This window comes from Canis lupus, chromosome 19 (assembly GCF_048164855.1).
Source record: "Canis lupus baileyi chromosome 19, mCanLup2.hap1, whole genome shotgun sequence".
NCBI classification, from domain to species: Eukaryota; Metazoa; Chordata; class Mammalia; order Carnivora; family Canidae; genus Canis; species Canis lupus.
The window spans coordinates 18338328-18364703 of NC_132856.1; the positions used below are offsets into that span (position 1 = coordinate 18338328).

General features: G+C 35.3%; 1 protein-coding gene across 12 annotated transcripts in view; it reads right to left on the reverse strand.

The window, feature by feature from the left end:
- Positions 1–11932: 11932 nt before the first annotated feature.
- CHL1 (cell adhesion molecule L1 like) overlaps positions 11933–26376 on the reverse strand; it is a 195456-nt gene continuing 181012 nt past the window's right edge. For 11 of the 12 annotated variants that reach the window (XM_072785357.1, XM_072785347.1, XM_072785350.1 and 8 more), the window contains 5 exons: positions 25125–25304; positions 21696–21857; positions 20908–21039; positions 18398–18470; positions 11933–15599 (listed from right to left, as the gene is read on the reverse strand). In XM_072785357.1, the coding sequence (XP_072641458.1) occupies positions 15383–15599; positions 18398–18470; positions 20908–21039; positions 21696–21857; positions 25125–25304 (764 nt within the window). In that variant the 3' untranslated portion in view covers positions 11933–15382. The remainder of the gene's footprint in view (positions 15600–18397; positions 18471–20907; positions 21040–21695; positions 21858–25124; positions 25305–26376) is intronic. The other variant, XM_072785358.1, reaches the window with a different exon arrangement.

Sequence of the window (26376 nt, forward strand, 5' to 3'; positions counted from 1 at the left end):
TCAAGCCATTTACTAGTTTGGAGAGCAAAATTCTCTTTTTTTCCACGTGGTCCATCAGGACACAATCAAAATCAAAATCAGTAATTTGCTAATGGGTTCAAAAGATGCATTTTTTGAATATAAACAATAGAAAATAATTTTCTACTCTTTCTCTGAGGAGAATCAGACAACTTAGCATTGGGGTGTTAGACATTATGCAATGCATGGTTTTTAAATGCCCAAACTAAATAGATCTAAATTTTTGGAGAGAAAGCAAGCAATCAAGCAGTATACTTAAGAGTTGGAGAGGAAATGACTGATTTTTACAATGTCTTGCATGATATTTCTAGAGATTCTATGAAAGAGCTCTAAGAACAAACAACTCTGTGAAACACTAGACTGAACAGACTTCCATCCTATTACTTTCTCAGTCTTTAGCATTGCATTTGACTCTCTAAGAAGGAACATAGTTCTTTGGTCACAAAAGGCTTTTGTTCTCTCCCTCCATCCACCCCTCAGAAGGAACAAATATTACAGAGCAGGCTCCAGAGAAGCTTCTTTGAGAAATGCAGATCTAGGTGGTCATAGGTGGTCGCTGCTCTAGTAAATCAATGTGAAGTATGATCATTGGGAAAGAAATAGAGTCAGAATTGCACAGGTCTTTTCATCTAAAGAAAAGTCAAAACAGTTTTCTGGTGAGAAGGAAAGTGTCCAAGTCAGATGTTTCACCAGTAGGAACACTGCATAATGAGCTTTCACATTCAACCTAACCATCTGATGTGTGTACCCTGAGACGAATGGCAAGACTTTGGCTTCTCTTTGAAATTTTAAGTGATAAATGCTTATTTTTGGCACCAAAAGTCACGGTCTTTTTTAGATACTGATTTCCCAGCTGAAATAACTCATCATAATGATATGCACAGACTGTACACTACAGATAAACTTCCTTCTGCCATCTGTAAATGGAACATAAACAGTAGGAGGGCACTGTGGCTACAATATGCAGCTTCTTTTAGTAAAAACTAAAGAAGAACAGATGTTAGCAAGGAGAATGTTACAGCGCTTTCTCATTTATTTATTATTTTACATCGCAAAGTGTTAAAAGAGTGATATTAATCTCATTTTACATTAGGGGAATAGGAGATAAGCTCTTCTGGTAGAAGAAAGCTATTCATTTCACTATGGAAAATAGGGCAGGTAAGATCCCTTCCACAGAAGCTGGATTCCCAGACTGACTCTACTCTTAGACCTTCCTTTCACATGGCTAAGCCCAACAAAATTGTCACCCATCTAGGACTCATGTTGACAGCTCAGAGACTGACCAGCTTTATGCCATGACCCTTATAAGCAAGTTCTGAAGTCACTTGGCCTTTCCTGATCTTTGTGCATCACTCCACAACTTCAACAAACACTGTATGTAACCATCAACTTTCAAATTTGTTCTTAATTCTACATGGAAATAGTTGCTGAGACTTCTAACAGCATGAATTCCTTCCCACTGAATATGAGGGATTCCAACCCAGGGAATTACCTCTTTAAGAAGTTCTGTTTTAATAATTAATAAAACAACTTAAATGTGAAAAGATATTAATACTAGTAATCTCAGATATTTTGTAAATCAGTGTATGGTATTCTTTGAGCTTTCTGAAATTTTTAATGGCATTAAAAGTCTTTATTTTTACATATGTATAGTACTTTAAAAGTTAGAAATTACCTTTGCGGGCAACCCGGGTAGCTCAGTGGTTTAGCACCACCTTCAGCTCAGGGCGTGATCCTGGAGACCCGGGATCCAGCCCCATGTGGGGCTCCCTCCATGGGGCCTGCTTCTCCCTCTGCCTGTGTCTCTGCTTCTCTCTCTCCTCTCTCTGTGTGTCTCTCATGAATAAATAAATAAAAATTAAAAAAAAAATACCTTTGCCTGCTGTGTCATGATTAAATCGTAAGCTAGTGGGGAGGAAGTAAGTGTTTAAAACCCAGCCACATGACTGGCCCAAGAGCAATGGCTGAAATGGCAGAGACTGGGTTCCTCCTCAGGCCATATGTCTCAAAGGTCTGCACACCTTCCAGTGGAAGGAGATATCCTCTTCTAGACAGCATCTCTTGCAAAGGTTATGCTTTTGAGGTATTTTGCTTTGGACCTGCTTCAATGAGATGGCTTTTGGAGATTAAGAAGATAAGAGATTACTGTGAATTCTTAATGTCTCTGCTGACTAGTTACTTCTTAAATGTATGATGAACCTAAATAACCATCCTTTCTTTATAATATCCTTGGTAGCAGTGGTAATAGTACTGCCTGACTTTACTGAATATTCGACTATATGCCAGCCCCACTTTACATGCATTTAATAATCATAAGCATAAAGGCAAGAGAAGGAGAGAGAGAATTCCCTCAAGTATAGTTGATGAAAATGAGTGCCATAGGGGTGCCTGGGTGTCTCAGTCAGTTAAGTGTCTTGCCTTCTGCTCAGGTCATGATCCCAGAGTCCCAAGATAGAGCCCTGCATTGCATTGGGCTTCCTGCTCAGCTGGGAGCCTACTTCTCCCTCTTCCACCTCCTGCCACTCCCCCTGCTTGTGTGCTCTCTCTCTCTCTCTCTCTCTCAAATAAATAAATAAAATATTTTTTAAAAAAAAGAAAAAATAAAAGAACTGCTATAGGCTTTGAGAGATTAAAGAACTCTCTCAAGTTCACTTAGTTACCTAGCTAGCAAGTGGTGATGCCAGGAATTAAATCCAGGAATCTCTGACTCTTAAAGCCTATGGTTAATTACCACAAAGCCGGGGAAGTCAAAAACACTGTGTATGTGCTGCCACTCCGTATTCCTATATCCATGGCAGACATTGCTAATTGATTGTGGCACTCTCTTGGCCTACCTCAGTTTACCTCCCTTTCCAGACAGCCATGACTACGTGATTGGAGCTGGCATGTGAAATGAGTTCCATTCTTTCCTTAACTGTACTGAATTCACAATTCACACTCTAAACCACTAAGACCTACTTTGAAGGGGAAAAATAGCTAATATTTTATCATTGATTATTATCACCCTGTCACTGTTAATATCATATAATGCTATTTATATACATATTTTAGTTGTTGACAAGTAGGAAATGAGGTAAAAGATTATCCATTTGGTCCTGCAATGCATGCAGCATGAGGGTGATGATCACATACTTTGTGTGATATAGAGTATGCATTTTTAATTATTTAGGCAAGTGTAGTAGTTGTGAGTAGTTAACATTTTAGGTACCATGTGTCTAACCATCTGCAGTATTCCAGTATGATGTGTCCCAATGAACTTAACTATACAGTAGGGAATTGTACAAGCAATTAGCTGCATCCTCTGTGTCCTCTGATTTCACCAACGCTGGCAGAGAAAGAAATAATTTTATAAGGGAAAGAATAAAGAAAAATATATACCTTTAATGGGTAGGATCATAAATGCTATGTATGATGCTATGCCCATAGTCCCAAAGAAAGTATAAGGGTCCTGAAATCCTTAAAGAAGATTAAGATCTCCTGTGTTTCATTAGTCTCTGAAAATCATTATTTCAACTATAAAGATGGAGAACTACCCACTCAAGGGAAGCCCAGAAGTGGGCTACAAATTAGAAGTCCATCCTCTACAACTTGTTTCAGTTACAATGACTCCCAGACATTTTTCTGAGAAAGGCTGCAAGCAATGATCATTTTTGACATAATGATTTCACTTGGAGCACAGTAGCTCCTGGCCCCTGGGCTCTTGCTTTTCCAGATTTGAGTTACTGGTGGTCAACTGCGGTCCAGAAGCAGAAGATCCTCCTTCTGAGTTATCATCAAAAGGTCAGTAGTAGCCTAGTGCTACATCACAAGGCCTACATTCATTCACCTCACTTCATCTCATCAGGGAGGGGTTTTATCATTGCACATCATCACAGGAAGAAGAGAGATGAGTTCAGTAGAGTAAGGTATTGAGAGAGAGACAGGAGAGAGAGGACACATTTATATAACCTCTGTTACAGTATATTGTTATAACTCTATTTTATTATTAGTTATTATTGTTAACCTCTTACTGTGCTAATTTACAAATTAAACTTTATTGTAAGTATGTCTAGGAAAAGACATCGTATATACAGGGTTTGGTACTATTTGCAGTCTCAGGCAACCACTTGGCAGTGTTGGAATGTATCCCTTGTGGATAAGGGGTGGGGGGGCTGTTCTGGGGAAGTGGTAGTGGCTATGAGAGAAACTTCACTTCTAGCAGTGAAGTAGGAAGACGTGTGACTTCTGGTGGGATTAAAAACTCAATAGTTCCTACCGAAAAACTATTTTCCTGTAACTTGTGGTACAGATAGTGGTTAAGATGTTAAGATATTTTATAAATATCCATAACATAAATTATAAGGGGTTTTATATTTTGTATAACCCGTTCTGGAAAGTTCTATTTTAACCATCATACTCATCATCTTACATGCTTTCACACTTGAAAATCACTATATGTTACAAGTATCTATCTTTGTTTTACAGTGTCCATCAGCCATTTGAGAAGAGTCGTTGTTATCTTAATTATAATTTTCTCATTCATTCATTCTCACAAACCTGAAAGTTAGCTATTATAACAGATGAGAAAACTACATCCCAAGAGGCTTGCTAGGTCAGACAACTAAAAGGTGAGGGAGCCAGGCTTTGGTATCTGAAATATTGGATGCACATCTATCTAAAAAATCAGAGGCTACCTATCCTTAGGCTTTCATCACTACATAGTCATCACTATGACTTTAGGCATGTCCCTTGCACTGGGCTCATTCTATAAAATAATGATATTAAGCTAGATATCTTATTTCTTTCTACAAAGGGATTTTAATTTGAACAGTGACAAATATAAAAGCACAAACATCAAAATGTGTTTTGGAGGAGATATATATATATTAATATAGAGAGATATGGAGGTATATGAATATAAATATAAGATAGGGAACTTGGCTGTATCCATACACTTTATCATACATTATAACTAGCACAGTGCCTTTGAGAAATTTATTTTATTTTATTTATTTATTTTTTAAAGATTTTATTTATTTATTCATGAGAGACACAGAGAGAGAGAGGCAGAGACACAGGCAGAGGGAGAAACAGGCTCCATGCAGGGAGCCTGACGTGGGCCCTGATCCCAGGTCTCCAGGATCCCGCCCTGGGCTGAAGGCGGCGTTAAACCGCTGAGCCACCTGGGCCACCCTTTATTTTAATTTAGACATCAGTTTCCTCTTGCATTAAATGTGGGATTTACTGGATAACCAATCTAAGAATGGTGAATAAACTGGGCTTCAGAGAATTCCCCAGACCTCCTTTTAAATGCCAAATTGTGCATATGATCAACTTTGAGAATCAGATTTAAGTTATTATGCATTTTTCTGAGAAAATATACATGTGCATATGAATACACCATTTATATATATGCCAGAGTATTGACTCCCTGTTTATGAATTCCAGAGGTTTCTGTTCTGACATTCTATTACTATAAAATGCTATCTTCATAACAGGCTTTATTTAAAAAGTGACCGTTTTTAAAATTCGCATTATATTGATATTTTCCCCCTTACAATTTAATATAAATTGTAGAAAATGCAGTGGTCTTAATTATATTCCTGGAGTATATTTTTAGAGCTTCTGATACATTTTGATATATAATGCCAAATAACTTTTTTTTTTAACCAATTTGTTTTACCAGCAGGAGTTATAAACAGTTTATTACTTTTCTTTCCAACCCTAAACATTATGATCATTTTTTATTTTTGCCAATTCTATGAGAACTCATGGTGTTCTGTTTTTTCAAATTTTAATTATATTATTGCACTGGATTTACATGTTTCAGATTTGAACTTGCCACAGCTACAACTTAGGTTGTTCATTTCTGACATCAGGGAAAAACCAGAAATTGATGAATATTTCCTCTCTGATAAGTTGTAGTTTCAGGAAGAAGTAGTAATACAGGTGTTTTCTCCCTGGAGAACAAAGTTCTGTATTACTTCATTCGGCATGGTAGTTTACATGTTTTGTTTATATTACTATGAACACTAGGTATCCCCATTAACACAAGAAACATCCGAAAGATTTTGTGAAACAGAAGCTCAGAGAATCCTGGGAAGTAGGATAATTAAGAAGGGGTTTACATGAATCTCTTATAAGCATGCACTTCAACAGCTGCTGGGGGGATAAAGAAATAGCAGATGCACTGAGGTAGAAACTGATTAAGGGTACTGAAGGGTTTAAGAAAGTTCTACGTTGCTTATCCCAGTGCAGAGGGACTTTCTACTCAGATCAAGAGAGAACCCGGGAGCAAATATGAGATTGCTCTGCCACAGAACCATAATGGGTGCTGAAGCAATTTTTCAACCATTTTATAACTTCTTGGAGTCTGTCAGGATGAGCTGTTTCATTTGCTTAATTGAAAAAAAAATCTAATACAACAGGGAGTTGAGCAATTTTTCTTAGACCAGCATTTCTTGGGGTTAAAAAATAAAACATCTGTCAGATATTATGAAACATTGAAACCAGATATTACTGTGTTGTGGATTTTAGCGCATAAATCATGAAGGCAATATGATATTACCTTTCATTCTGAAAGTCAGTATGCTACTTCTCTGAAAAGAATATCCAGAAAGCTGAAGGAACATGTCATTCTTTTTGAATCTTTCTCAAATTTAACTGATTGTTTTCAAATCTCTGCTTTGTTGTAGGTTGGTGGTTCTCAAAGTGCCATCTCAGAACCAGCAGGGCAAGCAACACATCTGGGAACTTTTTAAAAATGCAAAGTCTTGGGGCCTATCCCAAATCTACAGAACCTCAAACTGTAAGGATGGAATCTAGCATTAATGCTGTAACAAGCCCTTCAGGGGATGCTGATGCCTGCTGAAGTTTGGGACTATTAATTTGAGAGGTGCTAATTATGGAAAGGTATTTAACTTTTATGTACTGAAGTTCAAGTTGACTTAGATATTAACACTTCTTTGGTTATATGTCCACTCAGATTTCACCTAATGACCTTTCTTGACAAAATAGTTTATTTCAAATGACACCTTATCTTTATTGCAGAATTATCAACATGAATATAACTATCTTTTCTCAGTTAACAGTAGTTTTATAAAAATATTTAATTACTACATCATAATATGTAATTAGCTTTTTCTAATTTTCTAACTTTTCACAGAGGTATTTACATATTTGAACTCATTTTTATCTTTACAGTAGTCCTATATATGGGTACTACTATTAATATTTAGCTACATGTGTATTCATCAGAAATTATTTTATCATTCACTGTACCTGGGTTATCCATATATTAAAGAAAAGAACTGCAAAATATCAATTTGTTTAGAAATAGATAACAATATAAATCATTTAGAGTTCACTTTTATCTGTTCCTACCAGAAAGAAAAAGGTTAAACTAAGAAACTACTTTTCTTATTATCCTAAGTATTGTAATTTATCACACTTGGTTAAGATTTGAAAAATACTGATCCCTTCAAAATTAGGAGAGACCTGTATAACTCACAAAACTTGAATTAATGAAGGCCAATAATAATTATAATGAGATCACAATTTAGAAGTGAAGGATGAAGTGCAAAATCCCTAAGTAATACACATGTAATTCATGCTTAAATCTTGAAAACTGCCAAGATAAAAAACGCCTTGGTGATAGGGCGCTTTCTGTACACACAGCTTATATTACTTTGAAACACTCCCATCTAGTGGTTGAGTCTTTTCATTACAGATTTCATTAGAGTAGTACAATTGCAATATGCTTCCACTGTTTAATTTCACGGAAGAGGCATGTTATTTTGTAATTCGTTTTAAAACATAGTTAACTTTCATGCTCTACATAGTAATTTATCATTTCATAACATAAACATCTTCCCCATGGAATTACAAACATACAATTTAAATATTTTAATCATCATAACTACCCTAATATATACAGTACTGCAGTTAACTTCTTGATATGGAACTTATTGAAGTTTACCCAAAAGGAAATTTGTACTGATTCTTACAACTGAAATGACTAAATGAATTACTAAGTTACATAACTGCTTTACAAAACGATTAAAAACTTCCTTTCCTCAAAGCAGAAGAAAGGAGGGCTTGGTATCAGCTTTGAAACAATTTTTTTTTTCTTCTATGATCAGACCTTCTGTATACAGCTTTGTGTTTTTGTTGAGGTAGTTGCATTTTTTAGGTATAACTGACATATAACATTTTATTAGCTTCAATTGTACAACATAATGATTTGATATTTCTATATATTTCAAAATGATCAGCCCAATAAGTCTAGTATATTCTAAGTATATGAATATTTTTAAAATATGAAGCTCAGCTCACTATATTTTAATAAGCAGATTAGTTTTCCCATATTATTATTCATTGTCTTGTTTCCCATTTGGTGCTTTAGTTCATTCATTTACCTGACAAATATTTATTTAGAATCTATTAAATGCTGGGGCCGATTCTGGGTGTCAGAGCAATGAAGAAGACAAACAGGGTTGCTGTTCTCAAGGGGCTTACACAGTAGTGGGAGCAGGGATGGAAAAAAAATCACATGACTATAAATAAATACGGTAACGATTGATACAAAGGAATAACATAAACAACACCTGACTACATTACAGCTGACAATCACAAACTTCTTTTCTGAAGAAGTGACATTTAATTAGAACAAAAACCAGTTTATATGAGATTTAGGAGAACATTCCAGGCAGAAAGAACAGCAATTGCAGATATCTTTAGGCAGGAATCAGTTTTAGTGGGCTCTAGAAACACAGAGATGGGTAGAATGGCCCAAGCATAACCTTGGTAGGAACACTGTATGGGATATAGTCAGTAAGGTGGCCGGGGCAGCTCCTACATGGTCATCTGGTTAGGAATTAGGAATTTTAGATAAATTTATTGAGAAACTATTGTTATAATCTGATTTCTATGTTATCAAGTTCCCTGTGATTGTTTTATAGATTGGAGATGAGGAGAGAAAAGGGGGAAATATACATAAATATGTTTTTTATTGCACACATAAATAAAACATATATATATAAATTAAATATATATCTTGAAGTTAGGACTGATAGGAGGTGATGTAGAACAATAAGAGAAAGATGTATCCAAGAATGATTCTAAGTGCTTTGGCTTGAGTAACTGAGTGGATAGTGGGTCATTAAGATGAAGAACACTGGAAAAAATTTGTTTAGGGGTGCAGACGGAGACTTCTTTCAGTATCTGGACTACAAATTGTCTTAAATGCAGTCATTATGTGGACATCTCCTCTTTGTGACTCTCATTCTTCTATTTAATAAATGTTCATCGAATGCCAGACACTACACTAGATGGCTGGTATTTCTAGTAAAAATGAAGATGCATCTCATTCCCCTATAGAATTTCTAGACTAATTGGGGAAATACAGACAGTAATCAAATAACCATACAATAGAGCAAAATTGCAACAGTGTTTGGCACAAAAATGAGAGGTACATAATATTATGACACACTAAAATAGAGTGATTTGACCTAGTTATGGAAGTCTTAGGAGATTTCCCTGAAGCAACATTAAACTTGATAGCAAATCAGTGATCTTGTGAAGAAGAATCTTCAGGGGCTCCTAACAAGAAGGAATTTGCCAAATACTTGGACCTGACAAAAGATTAAGAGCCGGCCTGGAGTCCTTATCAGCCAAGCCTGCAGTACTCAGCCTACGGGCTATTAACTTATTAGGGTGTGCAATCTTAATAAGTTAGGATTAGGTATGAGGAAAAGAGAGTGATGCAGACAAACAGGAAGAACCAACAGAAGGTGCATTATTGGATTGGCCACTGTTATGTGCAAATGACTGCTTTGATCCATGGGGCCATCCAATATAAGGGAGTGGAGAGAGGCCATGGGAGAGGGCTGGAATTTATCCACTAGCTCCCTTCTCTCATTGGATAAACATCTGCTCCACTGTTGATTCCTCCATGTTTCCATGCTGAGTATGAACAGGCATCAAGCAGGGTCTCCTGGCACCTCATGCCATGGTGTTAAGCGAAAAGCCTCTCAGCAAGAGGTGCATAATGAGCACTACTGTTAATTTCTGTCTGCAGTTATTCTGTAGTAGTCTGTGTGGAGCTCCTCGTGCCACCGGTGGGAACTGACAGTAGAGAGGCCTGGAGAATCTGAGGTATTTGGTACAATTATTATGACAGGATTGGAGAGAGGAAGGGGAGAATGATGAATCATGGGATTCGGAGCTTGGTAAGGGTCTGACCATGAAGAACATTGAAGACTAATTGAAGATTTTTGTCATTATCTTCAGAGCAGTGGAAAGTCATTGGTGGAGGGGGCGGTAAGGGGAGTGGGTTCATCATAGGGACACAGCATGAACCAATACGCACTTCAAATATTGCCCTGCCTGTAGGCTGGTCAGAAGTTTGGAGAGGGAGCCAATGGGACACGGAAAGACCAGTTAGCATGAAAGTGGTCCAGCCAAATGATCACAGTATAGAGTAGTGGGTAGATCCAGGAGATATACAGGCAGTAGTATCGACAGAATTTAGTCATGGATTGAGCATGGGGAAAGGGAGAAAGCTTGGTAAGGAAGATAGGTTTATGGCTTGAGTACTTGGATGAATAGTATTGCTGAAAATCACTTAACTCTCGGTCCTGTTGAGGGGCGGGGCAGGGCGTTGGACAGATTTGGAAGGGGAAAGTTACTTGTTCACCTTTTAAACATTGAGTTTGAAATAGCCTTCAAACATTAGGAGAAGAGAAGTCAAGTAGGAAGCAATAAATGAAAAGCATCAGATATATGGGGAATTCTGGGCTAAACATACCTTGAAGTCATGTGTTTGCATGTGACAATCAAAGTCTGCTGGGTAAGACATGTTTGAGGAGCAGCAGAGTAGGACAGAAACTGGAGATTGAGTCTGCAAAGAACTCCAGGTCCAGTAAGTTCAGATGCCTCTTGACAGAATTGTCAGGTGACACATTTCCAATTACTTCAATTACTACTTTTTAGTTTACACATATTCAGTTGTTTCATACATATAATATTGTTTTCCCCTTTAAAAAAAAAGATTTTATTCATTTATTCATGAGAGACAGAAAGAGAGAGAGAGAGAGGCAGAGATTTAGGTAGAGGGAGAAGCAGGCTCCATGCAGGAGCCCAACGTGGGACTCGATCCCAGGACTCCAGGATCACGCCCTGAGCTGAAGGCAGACGCTCAGCTGCTGAGCCACCCAGGCATCCCACCCCTTTCATATGTTTGATCACATATCTCAAAACCAAGAAGTTTCTAAACATGATCACTAAGTCCACATTAAACTCAAACTTACCTTTCTTTAGCATTTCTAAGCTAATGGGGAGGAGTGAGAGAATAAAAAATATATATACTAATATAACAGTCTAATATACTAAGATAGATTCTGTGTCTGAGTTTTGGAGCCAGACAGCACTGGGTATAATTTCCAGCTCTAGCCCATGCTGGTTACACTCACCACATTATTTAACCATGTTGTGCCTTAACTCTATAAACAGAAGATTGTTTCAGAGGTTAAATGTGATAATGTATGTAAAGTGCTTACTACACTTTATAAAACACTTTTCAAAGATCACAATTTTCAATAGATTGGGTGTCCCAGTTACTCACTAGCCTTATTTGAAACTATAATATACTGGGCATTTTTTAAAATTGACATTTTTACATTGTTCTAAAACCAAATGAATACATATTCATCTTAATTTTACATTTATCATAAGTGCTGAATTTATTGGCATATTACATTTTGTAGATGTGACTATTAAATGGTCTATTTGTAAGTATAGTCATTCAAATCAAAATGTCTGTTTATGTGTCATTTATACTTTATTAATTTATACTTCATTTATAAGTATTCCACTGGAGGTGAGGTGTATATATAAATTCTTATTCTTCTTATCTGGATACAAAAGAATACAAACATTTTTAGAGTACATGAAGTTGAACTTTTATTTGGAAAGTTGAATTTCTTGTATAATGAAAATATTTTTAAACCATACATATCCATAAGCATAATACAAACACCACCTACAACACAAACACATTTTAATAAAGTTCTGCTATGAGTATTAATCTAAGCCAAAAAAAAATAGTAATCAGGTAAACCAGTTCTACATACCTTTTATCTCTTTTGATGATGTAGTCAAACAATTTAAGACACAAAACAAAGTAAGCTTTGGCTCAACCCTACTTATTTCACTATGGGAACACTACAATATATACTACCACAGATTACAAATCCAATCCCTTTATAATCAATTTAAAATTGTTACAAGAATCATATCTTAATGGCATGTAAACATATTTAGGGCTTCAATTGGCAATTATGTTTTAAATGCTTAGAAAAACACACCAACATTTCTCATTATTGTTCTCTCTTTATCTCATCTCTTCCATGAATATAAAATAGGAAAAAATATTATTTGAGACTTCCAGCATAATTTCATTGTGCTTTACACTTTTATAAACATGGGTACATCTAAAATATCAGATGCCTTTATACCAATAGAATAATCCACCAAATTCACATTTTCTTACAAATACACATGCAAAATCAGTGAAAAACACTTCCGTATAGCAAAGACCCTGCTTAGTTGTTTTCTGATTAATAATTGTTGATGGCATGTGCAAATCATACTGCTCACTGAACAGTAGATTTTTCTTTCCTGTAGATTTGTTTTTCTATAAAAATATATTTATGTGTTCACAGGAAAAAAGTTGAGTTGGTATGTGTGGGGTGACTTTTGATACATCATTCGATTAAAGGTTAGTTTATGAAGTTAAAAGGCATCTTAGCTTTTATTGTTTTCAAATTTTTCTTCATAAAAAAGAACACCCTGTGACAAAGATAAGGTAACTGAGATCATCATTAGCACTTTATAGTTCAGACAGTCTGAAGCAAAGGGGTCAACGTGCCTAAGGTTTATGTACAAAATCAGTGCTGGAACCAGGAAGAGAACTTAGATTTCCCCAACCCTTGGACAGTTCTCTAGGAACTCATCCCCACCAACAATCCTTGAGATTATATACAACCTATTACATTAAAATAATATTGACAGTTAACAGAGAAAATTAGTAATGAACCAATTTCTTCTGCACTGAAGATTCCCAGTAGAAGCCAGAGACTATTAAGAAAGGGTACGAAGAATAAAAGCAAAAGGCAGTCATAACTCAGTGTCATTTTTTATATCTGTTAAGTTTTGGTCATTGAGAAAATATGAGCAGGAACATCTGTGTTTCTCAGTCTGCTAAAGGGAAACACCAAGGTCTAGGAAAACCAAACACTTCAGTATATGCATAAACTTCAAACTTAAAGATTATCAAACTTATAATAAATCAACACCTGATGCTTTTTGGAGATTATTTCCAACCTTCATGATTCTCTTCAAACCTTGTTGGCTGATGACAAAGAAGAGGAACTAGAATAACAGCAGAACTAAACTCAAAAGTCCCAACCTTGGCCTCATCGGTAGCTGAGTACCAGAAACTCCTCCCAGAGAAGTCAAAACTTGATTATTCTTCCTTCAGAAAAGTGCTTTAGAAATCAGATGGGATGAAGCTCAAGGTGCGCCGAGGGGTGTGTGGATCCTCACACAGGGTGAGGACCATGATACCATCCCCTTGGGAAGCTCTTACTTCTGGGAGTTTGGTCAGATCCTGAGCCCATGACGCATTGTTTTAAATAAGACATTCTTTTGCTGCTTATGTATTTTGGAGGACACACAAGGTTTAAAATGACAGATACTCCATATAGATTACTGCGTTGACCATTATAAAAACATTCCTAATTTTGGTTCACAAGAAACACAGTGGGCTGCATAAATCAAAGTCCAGATTTAACAATATATGACTGATAGCTACAGTTCAAAAAATAAAGTAAAATCTGTGAGTCACTTTCACTCAGACATAATTAAGAGTTTTGTGGTAAAGTTAACAAATGCTTCCATAAAGTGAGAAGTTGAACACTGAATTTTATTGGCATGCATACACAGTCCTTCATAATATTTTTAAACCATTTTCATGTACAATTTTAGAAGGACTAGTAGCCCACACGCCAGGAAATGAATTCCCTGAATTTGTACTGACTTTGATAGAACAGAGAGATCCCACTCTGAAGATGTCTAAAATGTGAAAGGCAAACATATGTATAGAAATTTCTACTGTAAACAGTTTTTCTTTTGGGGGCTGGGGTAAGAATACACTCAACAATAAAAACTTATTTTGAAAAATATGAAAACATTTCCCTCAATATTTATATGATATTTTATTTTGAGACTGTTGGAAAAAGCAATATAAGAACAAAATGCAAATGCTTTATACAAAGTCTTCATGTTATTGGTTGCAGCTCTGGAACGATGAAAAATGTTATCTTACTATATATTCTAGCTGTACAGACATGCCTGTTAATGTTCTTTTTCTCACTTTAAAATAAAACACATCTATATTTTAAACTGTGTAAATATTAACACAATATGTACAATGCATTCATGAAATATATGCGAGCATACCATTATATAAACATAGAAAAAAGGTAGAAGCAGTCAATTTAGAAATGGGAAATATTAAATAGGTATAGCTATTAGACTCCAGCATCATGGATACCTTGGCCTATTCTTTCATAAGATAACCTTCTGACCACCACTTCCTCTGCAGCTGAATTTAGTCCAAGAAAAAACAAAAAAACAAAGATGGTTTTGATAGACATAAAAAAATTCATGTTGAAACTGAAAAAGTTAGAATTCTATTTAAACATGACCATCTCTGGGCAAATAGTTAGGTGCTCAATAAATACTAGCTGACTGTTCACCTAAGACTCCTGCTACTAAAAATTTAAATAATAGATTTAAGACTGTATAGATTTAATGAACTGCTTTAATAAGACATTCATATCCTTCTTTACATTTTAAATAACCAGTTTGCTTACCATCTTTTTACCTGTTGTGAAGCAAAGTCACTAAGACAGTTCTCAGAGACTGAATACAAATGTGCACACAGAGAAAAACCCACAAGGTAGCAACAACTATGCAAACACAGTGAACAGTAAAATCAGGCAAAAATGGAGTACACAGAATGGATACTTTGGATTCAGTTGAGGTGAATCTAAATACAGGATTTGTTTTGTGTTCTGAATTTTCAGCACCTGAAAAACAAAACAAAACAAAACAAAACAAAAAACAATATAGGCCTGTAGTGCTTGGTATTTTATTTTTTCAAGGCAGTGCTATTTTTCTCAACATAATTGCAAGATGTTCGAATTCTGGATGAAATCTTTTGTCAATACATTTCTATTCCTATGTCAAAGTTCTTGCTCCCTTGAACAGATAAATATGGAAGGTTGGTGTGAACCACTGATGTTGTTTACATGTGATACATTTACGCTCGGAGTGGAAACGTTGCCGTAGAACTTCCATTGCTTTCAACAGATCCTTTCTCCTTAGATCCAGCATAAGCGCCAATAAATGATCCATCTTCATTGAACAGACCATGGTCACCTTCTCCATACTGGACTAAGCTGTCAGCGCTTTCTGTGGCCTGCATTTCCCTGGTAAGGGATCGAAGGCTACCTTTGAGAGGTTTTTCATCACTGTCACTACAAAACAAAGAATAGTTCAACAAAATCTAATATGGGATATTCACAGAAAACAAGATGCATTCATAAGTGTTAATAGGTCTTATAAATTTCAAGACATTCACATTAGCAGTGCAGACATATAAACCCTAAATGACCCCTTCACAAATAAATGTTTAAAAAGTAATAACCAATTTGTGTCATACTGAGTAATTGAGAAACTCTTTTCTATTATTCACGATACTTCAGCCTCCCTTTAAAATTGGGAGTTTTGAGACATACAGACACTCAATATGCTAACATACATAGAGGATAATTTTACTCCCTTTGATTTCATGAACTTTTAAGACTCACAGTCATCGAGTCTTGATCTTTTGTCTTTACCTTTGATCCTGTACATACTGCTAAATCCTTCCCCAAATTTCTCGTTTGATTAATCAGTCAAATTCTTTTTTCTGGTAACTGAAGAACTTCCTTTAATATAGTTTATAAACTCAAGTTTGTTGAATTTTTTAAAAGTTGGCTGGCATTTTTAGAACAGAAATACTACAAGTATGCTAAATATATAGCTTGGGTTTTATTCTGCAACAAAAATAACTCTTGAGTTAGTAAAATGTCTATAAAATGATATGGTCTTCTAAATTTCTGGATCTGTATTTTTTTTAAGTACTAACTACTATCACACTATAAAGCTGTACACCAAATTAAATGTTTTTATACAATTTGAAAAAAGAAGAATTTGATCAAAAAAATGCATGACTAGAATGTGATTAGCATTGTATAATTTGGTAATCAGTGTTGTTCATCAAATAGGTCCATCTCTTGGTTCTCTGGGAGCAGAGCAGCGTGGCACTTCCCTGACTTTCCTGAGTTACACATTTTTATATGACTTCCTTTGGCCCAAGAAAAGTGAACAAAGGTAGCACGTGTCACCCTAGAGCCAGTGCTCAATTTGCTATGTTCTATTTCCTCTGCTGTGGTGATCCCAGATGCTCATTTACCAGCCAGTGCTCCTAAATGATCAAGAAGAACAGAGCCATCTGTGTTGGACACATAGTTCGAGAAAGAAAAAGATTTCGGAGCTGTTTTTGACAGCAGCATAACCCAGGCTATCCTGATTCCTACAGTAATTGGTTCCAGAAGTGGGATGCTTACAGTTACAAAAACAAAAACAAAAATGTGGCATTAGTTTAGAGACCAGGCAACAAGTAGTGAAAAAACTATTGCCAGAAGCTGGAAAAGTGACAATTTATGTCATGCGTGAGAGCAGCATCCAGTAAAACTGTATCCTGGGATAGCTTGGAGACTAGATAATTTTCTGGATGAACATGTAGTTTTGGGAAAAGATGATGGAAAACATTAAGGTATTAAATAAATTTAATTAAGCTATTGATAATTATATTAATGGGATGCCAGGTGAAATAGAGCAGGGGCTTATTTTTATCTTTTTAAAGAGGCAGCAGAGTCTGAGGGAATGAGTTTTTGAACAAGGCATTATCATAGTTTTCTTGCCTATAAAACTGAACTATTAATATCTGTCTTTCAAATATATTTTAAACAGTTGCCAAAGCCCCTAATGATTTCTGCCTCATAGAAGTTCAGCTACAATTTGTAAATTCGTGAAGTTATAAGTATCTCTCTCTCCCAGTCTCCTTTCTTTCCTTTTTCCTTATCTCCCTCCCTCTCTTCCCTTTCTCCTTTCTTCTTCTTCAATGATCCTTATTCTGGAAAGAACTTAACATGATTAGTAAAGAAATATTAAAAGAGCTTTTAACCAGTGGAAAAAAAAGAAGAATTAATATAGAGCAAAGTAGAGCCTATAATGAGGCTCAGATGCACATCAGTTAATTCAGGACAGCTAATATAATGCTGCTCCAAGTCACTAATTATAGTAATGGATCCAGAGATGGGCCAGTCAGCGTCAATCAGGTCTCTTTTCCAATATGAATTCTGGCCTCCTGGGTGCTAAAGGCTGTATAAGCCCAGGTATTGCAAACTTTCTTGGCTGCAATATGCATAGGACCTGATGGAAAACATGGACATCCCAAACAGGAAGGGCTAAGAAATGGAGAGGGTAGTGGAAGGGGGAAGATGGTGAGCAAAAACAAGGAGAATGGGATATTGAACGTAACCTCCAGAGCTACCTCCCTCATACCAGATACCTCGCAATTTCTCCCAGGTCGGGTATGGCACACTTCCCTATCTTAAGTCTGGCCATGCTCCATACAGTCGTTAACAGTTACACAACCCATTTGGTTCTTCAAAGCCTATCTAAGCTCTTTGTTTGATCCTTTATCAGCATCCCTTCCCCTTTATGCTCTCTTATTCTCTTTATCTAATTGTAGTGATTTGCAGAGATAAGTTTTTTCCTCTGCAGACTAAGTTCCTCTTGAGGACAGGATCTGAAACCTATTCACCTTTGTATGTCTACACAGTAGGTGCAGAGAATACATGTTTATGTATTCAACCTGGGTTCATGATGTCCATGCTGAGGACTTCAAGATGTTTTAATACTCCAAATAGATACTTTAAATAAAAATAGTGAAATTGTGTACTTTGCATAGCACACAGAGCTTTAAGAAAAGTCTCCTAGCACGCACACATCTACCTAGAGTATAGTTACACACATCCTTGCACCCAGAGGTCGGTTGCTATTTCTTAAGTAGGCCCTATTTTTATAAACTATTCCTTAAAAATGTATTATAATAGAGTAGTGTAATCTTTATTTTAAGAATAAATACTTGTTTGTTTTTGTATTTTTAAGCTTATAATCTGATGAATACATGTTTTGATATGTTTTAAAATGGAACACTGTTTACCTGTATTCACCAAAGGTTTCATCTTTTACGGACTGAACTTCTGGATCTGGATGCAGATCTTCCTTTTCTTTCACTGAAAAACAAATAGCAGTGAAAGTGATATAAATAATTTTTAAAGATATATTAATGGTGTTAAAGATGGATAATCAATGAGAACAGCATTCCTCCAATTTTTTGATACTACTAAGTGTGGGTTGTTTTTTGTTTTTGTTTTTGTTTTTTGCTTTGGTTTGTTTTTTGTGATTGTATCTACAACCCATCGGTTACCTCTTTAAGGAAAAAAGGGAAAAGGATCTCCTGGATTCTCCCGATTTATCATCAAAATTACAGCATATTGCAAATCTTCGTGTGGCTAGTCAGTATTGTGTGGGTAATAAATCTTACTGCAAGAGTCACACTTAGGTATGGTTTCTCAATGGAGACCAAATTACTAGGTACACATTTTACTATCCAAAACTTTTTGAAGATGTCACAGGTTCACACCAGATATATGTCACTAAAGCCAAAGTGATTAAGAGTCAACTCCTTGGTTGTTCTGGTCTCTCTCTTACTCATAATTGCCTCAATAATCAGAATATTCAGGTCTGTAGTGACATTTGAAATTTGATTTATTCCAGAGTGGGTGGGACATAGGACAAGGAGGCTCTTTTGTTTCACTTTACTAGGAAAACTCAAAAATGTTTTCCTGATGTGGGAAACAAAGGCAAAAGAAATGTAGCTTACGTTAAAATCTTTTTACAGCTTGCAGCCCGCTGATAGATCCCTGAAACATGCAGAGAGTGACCCTCTACAAGGAACATGTGGCTGCCCTAGTGCCTTCATGTTTCAAAGTAAATTTATCTTAGCAGTAGCTGGCCCCTCATGGTTCTGAGAGCCTTGCTTTCAGATTCCTTGGAGAATTGAGCTATCCCTCACCCCCACCAATTAAAAAATATTTAATCAGTCACTCCTCACAATCCCAGTACAGCTCTTTCTGCCCACAGATCCTGTCCCATGAGTAGGGAAGGAATGAAAGTCTAGGCAGGAGAGATAGGAGGCCCCTGACTCCCCTGAGCAGGCTCCAAAACTATTCCTGGCACATGGAGACACCGGGACAGAGCCAAACAAGAGATAAGGGATCAAACCAAGATGCCACAAGAGTCTGAAGGCCATGAGCTTCCCAGTCAGTTCTCAATAAAAGACTGCCAGTAAAAGCCCTAAGTGGCAACCCATTCAGACACTTCTCACTCTAGAGTGCTTTTTTCCTTCCTTTCTGCTTTCCTCTTCACTTCATAAATTTTCACTTCACCCATTTGTGACTGCAAGATTCATTCTTTGACTCTGTGAGGCAAGAACCCAGGAACCCTGTAACAATCCTTTTTCATGGCATCTTTTACTACTTCTTACAGAGACATAAGAGATTCTTTTACTTGTCCTACAATGTGAAATGCTGGCATTTTTTCTTTTCCATCATTAGAATTTCAATAGGGCCACACTTCACAAGTGACTGTTTGTTGGGGATACTGAAAAGGAAATGCTGCATGTTTTTAAATTTTCCAGTTAATTAACTAGGACATTCATTAATAATTGAAAATCTAATTCATAATAATTCAGTCCTTATAGGAAAAAAAAATGAAAAAAAAAATGAGATCTACGACTGCATAAATTTCCATGCATAAATTGCATAGATGTTATAAAAATTTAGAAATTATGCTTTTTTTGTTCAAAATACATATAGGTTCCCAATAAATATTCGATGAATGAATAATAAGCCAGTAAAAGAATTTCTCACTAATCTGAACATCATCAAACTAATAGCAGTGGGATCTAAATCTTTCCCCTTATATAAAAGCATCCTGAACACTAGGCAATAACAACAATAATAATAGCAAAAACACAATATGTATATCTAAAAGAGATAAAATAAATTAGGAAATTGAATTCAATTAAAGCCAACCGTTATACTAACTATGATGATTTTTATTTACATTTTAAGTACATTAACTCAGGAGACAGTGTATCTAATATATGTCATGGTAATAAATGCACTCCCAGCAATGGTTGACTCTAGCAAAGCTGACTAGTGGAGCCAGTACTGTTAGAATGTACTAGTGCAAATATTCTCTGGATCACAAATGCATGACAAGCCATGCTGTAAATATGTCCTTTCCTCTTAAGATGTTAAAATATGCATGTGTGGTTTAGTGATTAGTGTTCTTCACATCTCTGATATTTTACAGACAGAAAAATAGAAACTTGGAAGTATTATAAGCCTCATTAGAGACTATTTAAGTACTAGAAAGTAGAAAACAAGTAGCCACCTGGAAATAATATTCCAGACCACAAATCCTTTAGTTAGCTAATATAGAATTCTTTTTCCTCTCAGTACATTCATTGCATGTCTATTGTGCTCACATAAATTTAACTTAAATGTGTAATTTAAAAAACAAAAGATGTTTCTGAAGACTGCCTCCTAGAAAATACTATTTAATAAAGTGAAAGTATATTACTATATTAAGAAACAGCTTTACCTGAGTACTTTCCACCTCTGTTCCTCTTGACAAAGCAAACAGTTAACAATATTAGTGTGAGAAGAGCAATCGCACACATCAATCCAATAAACCAGCCTTGAGTGGAGATGTCATCATATAAACCAGCGTATTCTGTTATACGAAGAGAAGTCACACATTGAATGCTGGAAATAGTTTTGGGGATTATGCCCCTTTTGGGAAAATGAAACATAATTTTTAAACATACAGAATAGTATCAGTTTTATTTTTCATTTCAGTGACCCTAGAGGCAATGTGATTTAAAGGACATTTCGTTGGAAGAATACTGATAGATCATTCATTCTTTATTTAGAAAGGGCTCCTCAAGTTGCATTTGACTCTGAGAATGAAAACCAAGGGATAGTGGAGGCAGATCAAGTTAAATACAGAAGCAGCACAAGCAAGCAAAAGCACAAGCTGCCTTGGTTATATGCAGATGTCCATGGAGATTCTGTGGGTTTTCTTTTGTTTTTCTTTTTAGTTTTTGTTATTAACATGTGTTAATTGACAGGAGTTTTTTTGTTTTGTTTTGTTTTGTTTTGTTTTTTTTAGTCAACTACTCTGGTAAAAACAATAAGGGATATGTTGGATCCTTGTGGAACATTTTTCATTCTGATAATTTTAAAATGCTAAGCCAAAACAAACTGAAACTATTATCTTTATAATGTACTATGTATTTTTCTTTAATACAAGAAGTATGTAAAATTAAATAATCTACAAAACATAGATTTATTGTCTAAGAATGCCCCCAATACAATCTCATGTCTCACCTCTCCCTCTTGTCTCAATTACATCTTCAAAAATGCTATTGTTATCAACCCAATTCTTAGTCAATAGGCGAACTATATGTTCCGCTCCCGGCTCAAATACCTCTACTGAGTGAGTCTTTTGAGTAAGATTAACTCCTTCTGATATCTTCCCGATACTTTTACCTAAGAAATGTACACAGTTAAATCATATAAATTGTAATCATTGAAAAGCAGGACATGAAAAGTAAATAAAATAAAATAAAATAAATTAAATAATGTTATTTGAGAGGAGAGCCATTTGTAGCATATTTTTCCTCATATAGTTTTTGAATTATCAGGACATCAAGAAAAGCAACATTTCAAGATTTTCTTTCTTAATATACTGAAATTGCGGAAATGAAATGAACTTATTTCATGTCCTTTAAAGATGATGTACTTCTTGATGAAATGATACTATAAATCTGCTCAGTCATATGAATGGTTAAAAACCAAACACAGCTTCAAAAATTATGCAATGTCATTTTGTGCAATTTGAACTTTTACAGACCCAGCAGGAAGCTGAACGTGGCCATTTTAGCTTATTTTTGAAAGCAAATATCATTATAATTTTAAATATATTTTACTTTTTTTTTTGCCTTGGTCTTCCCTACAAATATTGATGGAAAAGTATCATAATATGGTCATATATTAAATACTTGAAATTTGTAGAAATATAAGCAGGTTTATAGGTAAATTAAGTACAGGTTTCGAGGCACATTTAAATAAAATGCACTGAGATTTTTAAAATGTTATGAGACATTAATACTTTAAAAAAGAAACATGAATATGCCAATATATTAACTCTAGAATCTCATAGTAGCAGATACAAATAAGTCAAGTGTAATTAAATATACATTTAATTTCTGATGTTGCAACAAAATCTGTAAAATATTTTTGTATTTTATCCATAGTTTTGCTAAGAATCAATTCAACATAATAAATGTAAGCCATAAAATGTTAATAATTTACACTGAAAATAAAATAATACATGCCATGTTGAGAATATTAAAAGTTACAAAACCCTGTTTCAAATGGGTATATGTCACACATTATCATTTGATTATAACTTTCAACCCTAGACTAGAAATTGATGATATAATTACTGGTAACAAAAGGGCTTCATTAAAAAATGTTACCATGGGAGAAATATAGCCAGTTATATTAGTTGAGCAAAGCCTTTAAGATTGAGCACCACTGAAATAGAATACAATTAGTTTTGACTTTGAAAAACAGAAATATTAGTATAACATTAAGTAGTGCAAGCTTTTGAAAAATAGAGCAAATCAAGTGTTTTGTCCACACTGGCAATGACACAAATATTTTTTATTAGCTCCATCATCTCCCCCACCCTTTACTATGGAATGTGAGCCACCTAAAAATCAGAGTGACAACTAAAAACAATCAGAGAGAAAAAAAAAAAAAAAAAAAGCTTGTGTATCAAATCCTGTTCTCTGAATAAATGCCAGATGACCTTAAAGAGTGCCATTCAGGCAGAGCAAAGAGAAGAAAGACACACAGAAATAGATTCCAATTTGCACAAAAGTTAGAGTGTCTTGTGATATCAAGATCTATCTCCTTAGTGGAATATACATTTTTCCTTTCTCAAAGATCATTGCTGAAATCCAGTGGCAAAAGAGATTATAGTTTCTTTCCTGTAAATACAGCGAGATATGCCTACAGAAGAGAAATCAGTGTCAAGTGGGAAAGGGGCAGAAGCTGAAAATGCAGAATCCTGAAAAAGAACACAAACATACTAGTAAGGAACAGTTTCAAATTACTGAGACACAGGGCAGTGAAGAAATATACTGTAAGACACTCAAGCACATTAGCTGCATCTTTAATTTGCAAAGAAGATACAGCATCATTTATCAAATCACACAAACAGCATTTCTCATCTGCTAAAAACATTTTTTCAAACACGAAAGTGACTAAACCCAGATTTTCTAAATACTTCCATATACATATATGGTAGCTACTACTATTGTAAGAGAATTTTGTGAATATTTTTTTCTTATCAGCTCCAAATTAGCAATAATGGGATTAGCATTTCTCATGCATATTATGGTCTTGGTTCTAACAAAATAGAAACCCTCTCCATGCCTCAAACTCTGTTTTGAAAAAAAGGTAAGTTCTATATTTACATTGCTACTATTCTAACTTCTTTTCTTTGTATCGAACACCTGATGCCACTTTGAACTCTTGAGAAATAAGATTCTTGTAGTTACTAAAAAGTTTTCAATCATCATCTTTAAATCTCTCTTTTGAGTAGGTAAATGAGTCTTCATCTCACTTGGTGCCTCATTTGTTCTTGGGAGTAATTTGTGGGTTTCTTGGGAGAAACTCTTTGAATATACATAGTTTTCCCATAAAAGGGAGTTTTGAGTATTTAGGGTATTTGAGGACTACAGAAATTCTTCATTATGTAGATACAGGAAGGACAATAAGGAAAAACAAACAATAAAGATCAGAGCATATCCATTCGCACACAAACACTGATTTTACAGTGATTCACATACACTTGAATATATTTTATAATAATATTTTATGAGTGACGACTTAGTTTTTCTCATTACTACTTTCTTTTGCCATTGATTCTTTTTTCTAATCTAAAATATGGAAACACATCCAGAGCAGTGTTTGACATATAGTACAAGATAAGCAAATGATTTGATTTGCCTTCCTGCCATCTCACTTTTCCTTGTCCCCTTCCTCAAATATCCTTCTGATCAACCTGCATCCAGCACAAAGCCCTCCTTTTTTTTTTAACTTATGAGTGTGTGCAGCGGTTCCTCTGATTCATTTACCTTTTTAGGCTCTACCTTCTTAATTTCTCTCCTTTTAAGTTGAGCAAGAACACTGCTAAAATCATAATTGTCAAAAAATTTGGGGAAGGAAAATCGGTCTAGGTTTGAAAAAAAAAAAAAACACAGAGAAATGCAGATGAATTTGGAGAATTATACGAACTAAACCAGAGATTGATGGGCCATCTCCAAGCCAGTATGGAGTCAAGACATGGAAGTGAAATGTATTAGATTATTGTTATAAAATGTCTACCAGGGCAAGAAGCAAATACTTTTTCCATGTGAAAACATTTCCAAAAGAAAAATATCCCTCTAGGAACCTTATGAATAACTTCATGACCTTATGTACTCCAATTTTAATTAAGTAAAATTATAGTTCCTGACCTTCTATACACTGAGGCTATAGTTTCATTGCTGTTGTGTAGTAATCCATAAATTGAGTCAACGTGAACTTTACAAACAAGAGAAATAAATTCTGTATCTATATCAATGAAGAACAAAAGGTCAGACAGATTGAGATCACAGTCATTTCTAATTTACAGCGACTAGTATGGTAAAATCCCTTCAGAGCGGTTTAAAAAAACAGCATGCGAGAGCACCCTGCACTTACTCCCTTCTCCTAACGTGGAGCTTTCTTCTGTGATTGGTTTTCCACAGCCCTTCGAAGTGCAAGCCCTCAAGTAGAATTTGTACTTGGTAGTTGCATTGAGGTTTGAGAGACGCCAGCTGGGCTTTGATGGAGTGGTTATGTTGATATCATTTAGTTCTCCAAGTTCATAGGTGTCATTTACTAAAGAAATAAACATGAACAACAGTGCTTCAGATTTCATACCCTTAGCAATTCAAGTTACGTTGCCCCTTACTTTTGATTCTGTGTATGCTTGTGGTATGCAAGGTACTGTCTTAATTATTCATTGCCATCAATTTCTTCAGTTCTATGACATAAATGGAATTTTAGTACAATAGCATACATGGGAAAATTGAAGTCTAGCAAGAATAAACACTCTGCCTAGATTTAGAGCCAGTAAATGGCCAACCAAAATTTGAATCCTAACTACAGTTTTTCCACTCCAGAGCCCATGCTCTTAATCACTATGCCATCACCTATTAAAACTGATGGACTTTTCCCCATATTATGTTTTCATTGTATCCTTCATTTAAGCACTTTTTATCTTTTTTTAAAATTTCATTTATTCATTTATGAGAGATACAGAGAGAAAGACAGAGACACAAGCAGAGGGAGAAGCAGGCTCCCCACTGGGAGACCAATGTAGGACTTGCTCCCAGGACCCCAGGACCACACCCTGAGCCAAAGGCAGATGTTCAACCACTGAGCCACCCAGGTGCCCCAGCACTTTAAATCTTTTAGTGTAATAAGTTTGGACAACAATTTGTGTCTTCTATGGTTTCTGATTTAATATGAGGCACCAAATAACTACTTATTATATGTAGGATCAATAAACTAATTAATGCATTACATATTTTAATATATCTACTATATATTAAGCACTATGGCAGGTACTAATCAGAAAAAAAGATAAATTAGACAGTGGCTTTCAATGAACTTGCAGCCAGCAAAATCACGGGATTTGTGCAAGAGCACAACATATTGTAAGATTACCATAAGAATAGTCCAAGAAATGAAACATGTCTCAAAATTGTACAACTTTTAGTGACAAGGGAAGGGCTAGAATAAATCCTCTTGACTCTCAATCTAAGATATCATACAGCTGAAAAACTATATATATATATATATATATATATATATATATATAACTATATATATATAGTTTTATTATACACACACACACACTCACATAAAAATGCCTTCCTTGGTCTATATAATGCAATTACATCACAAA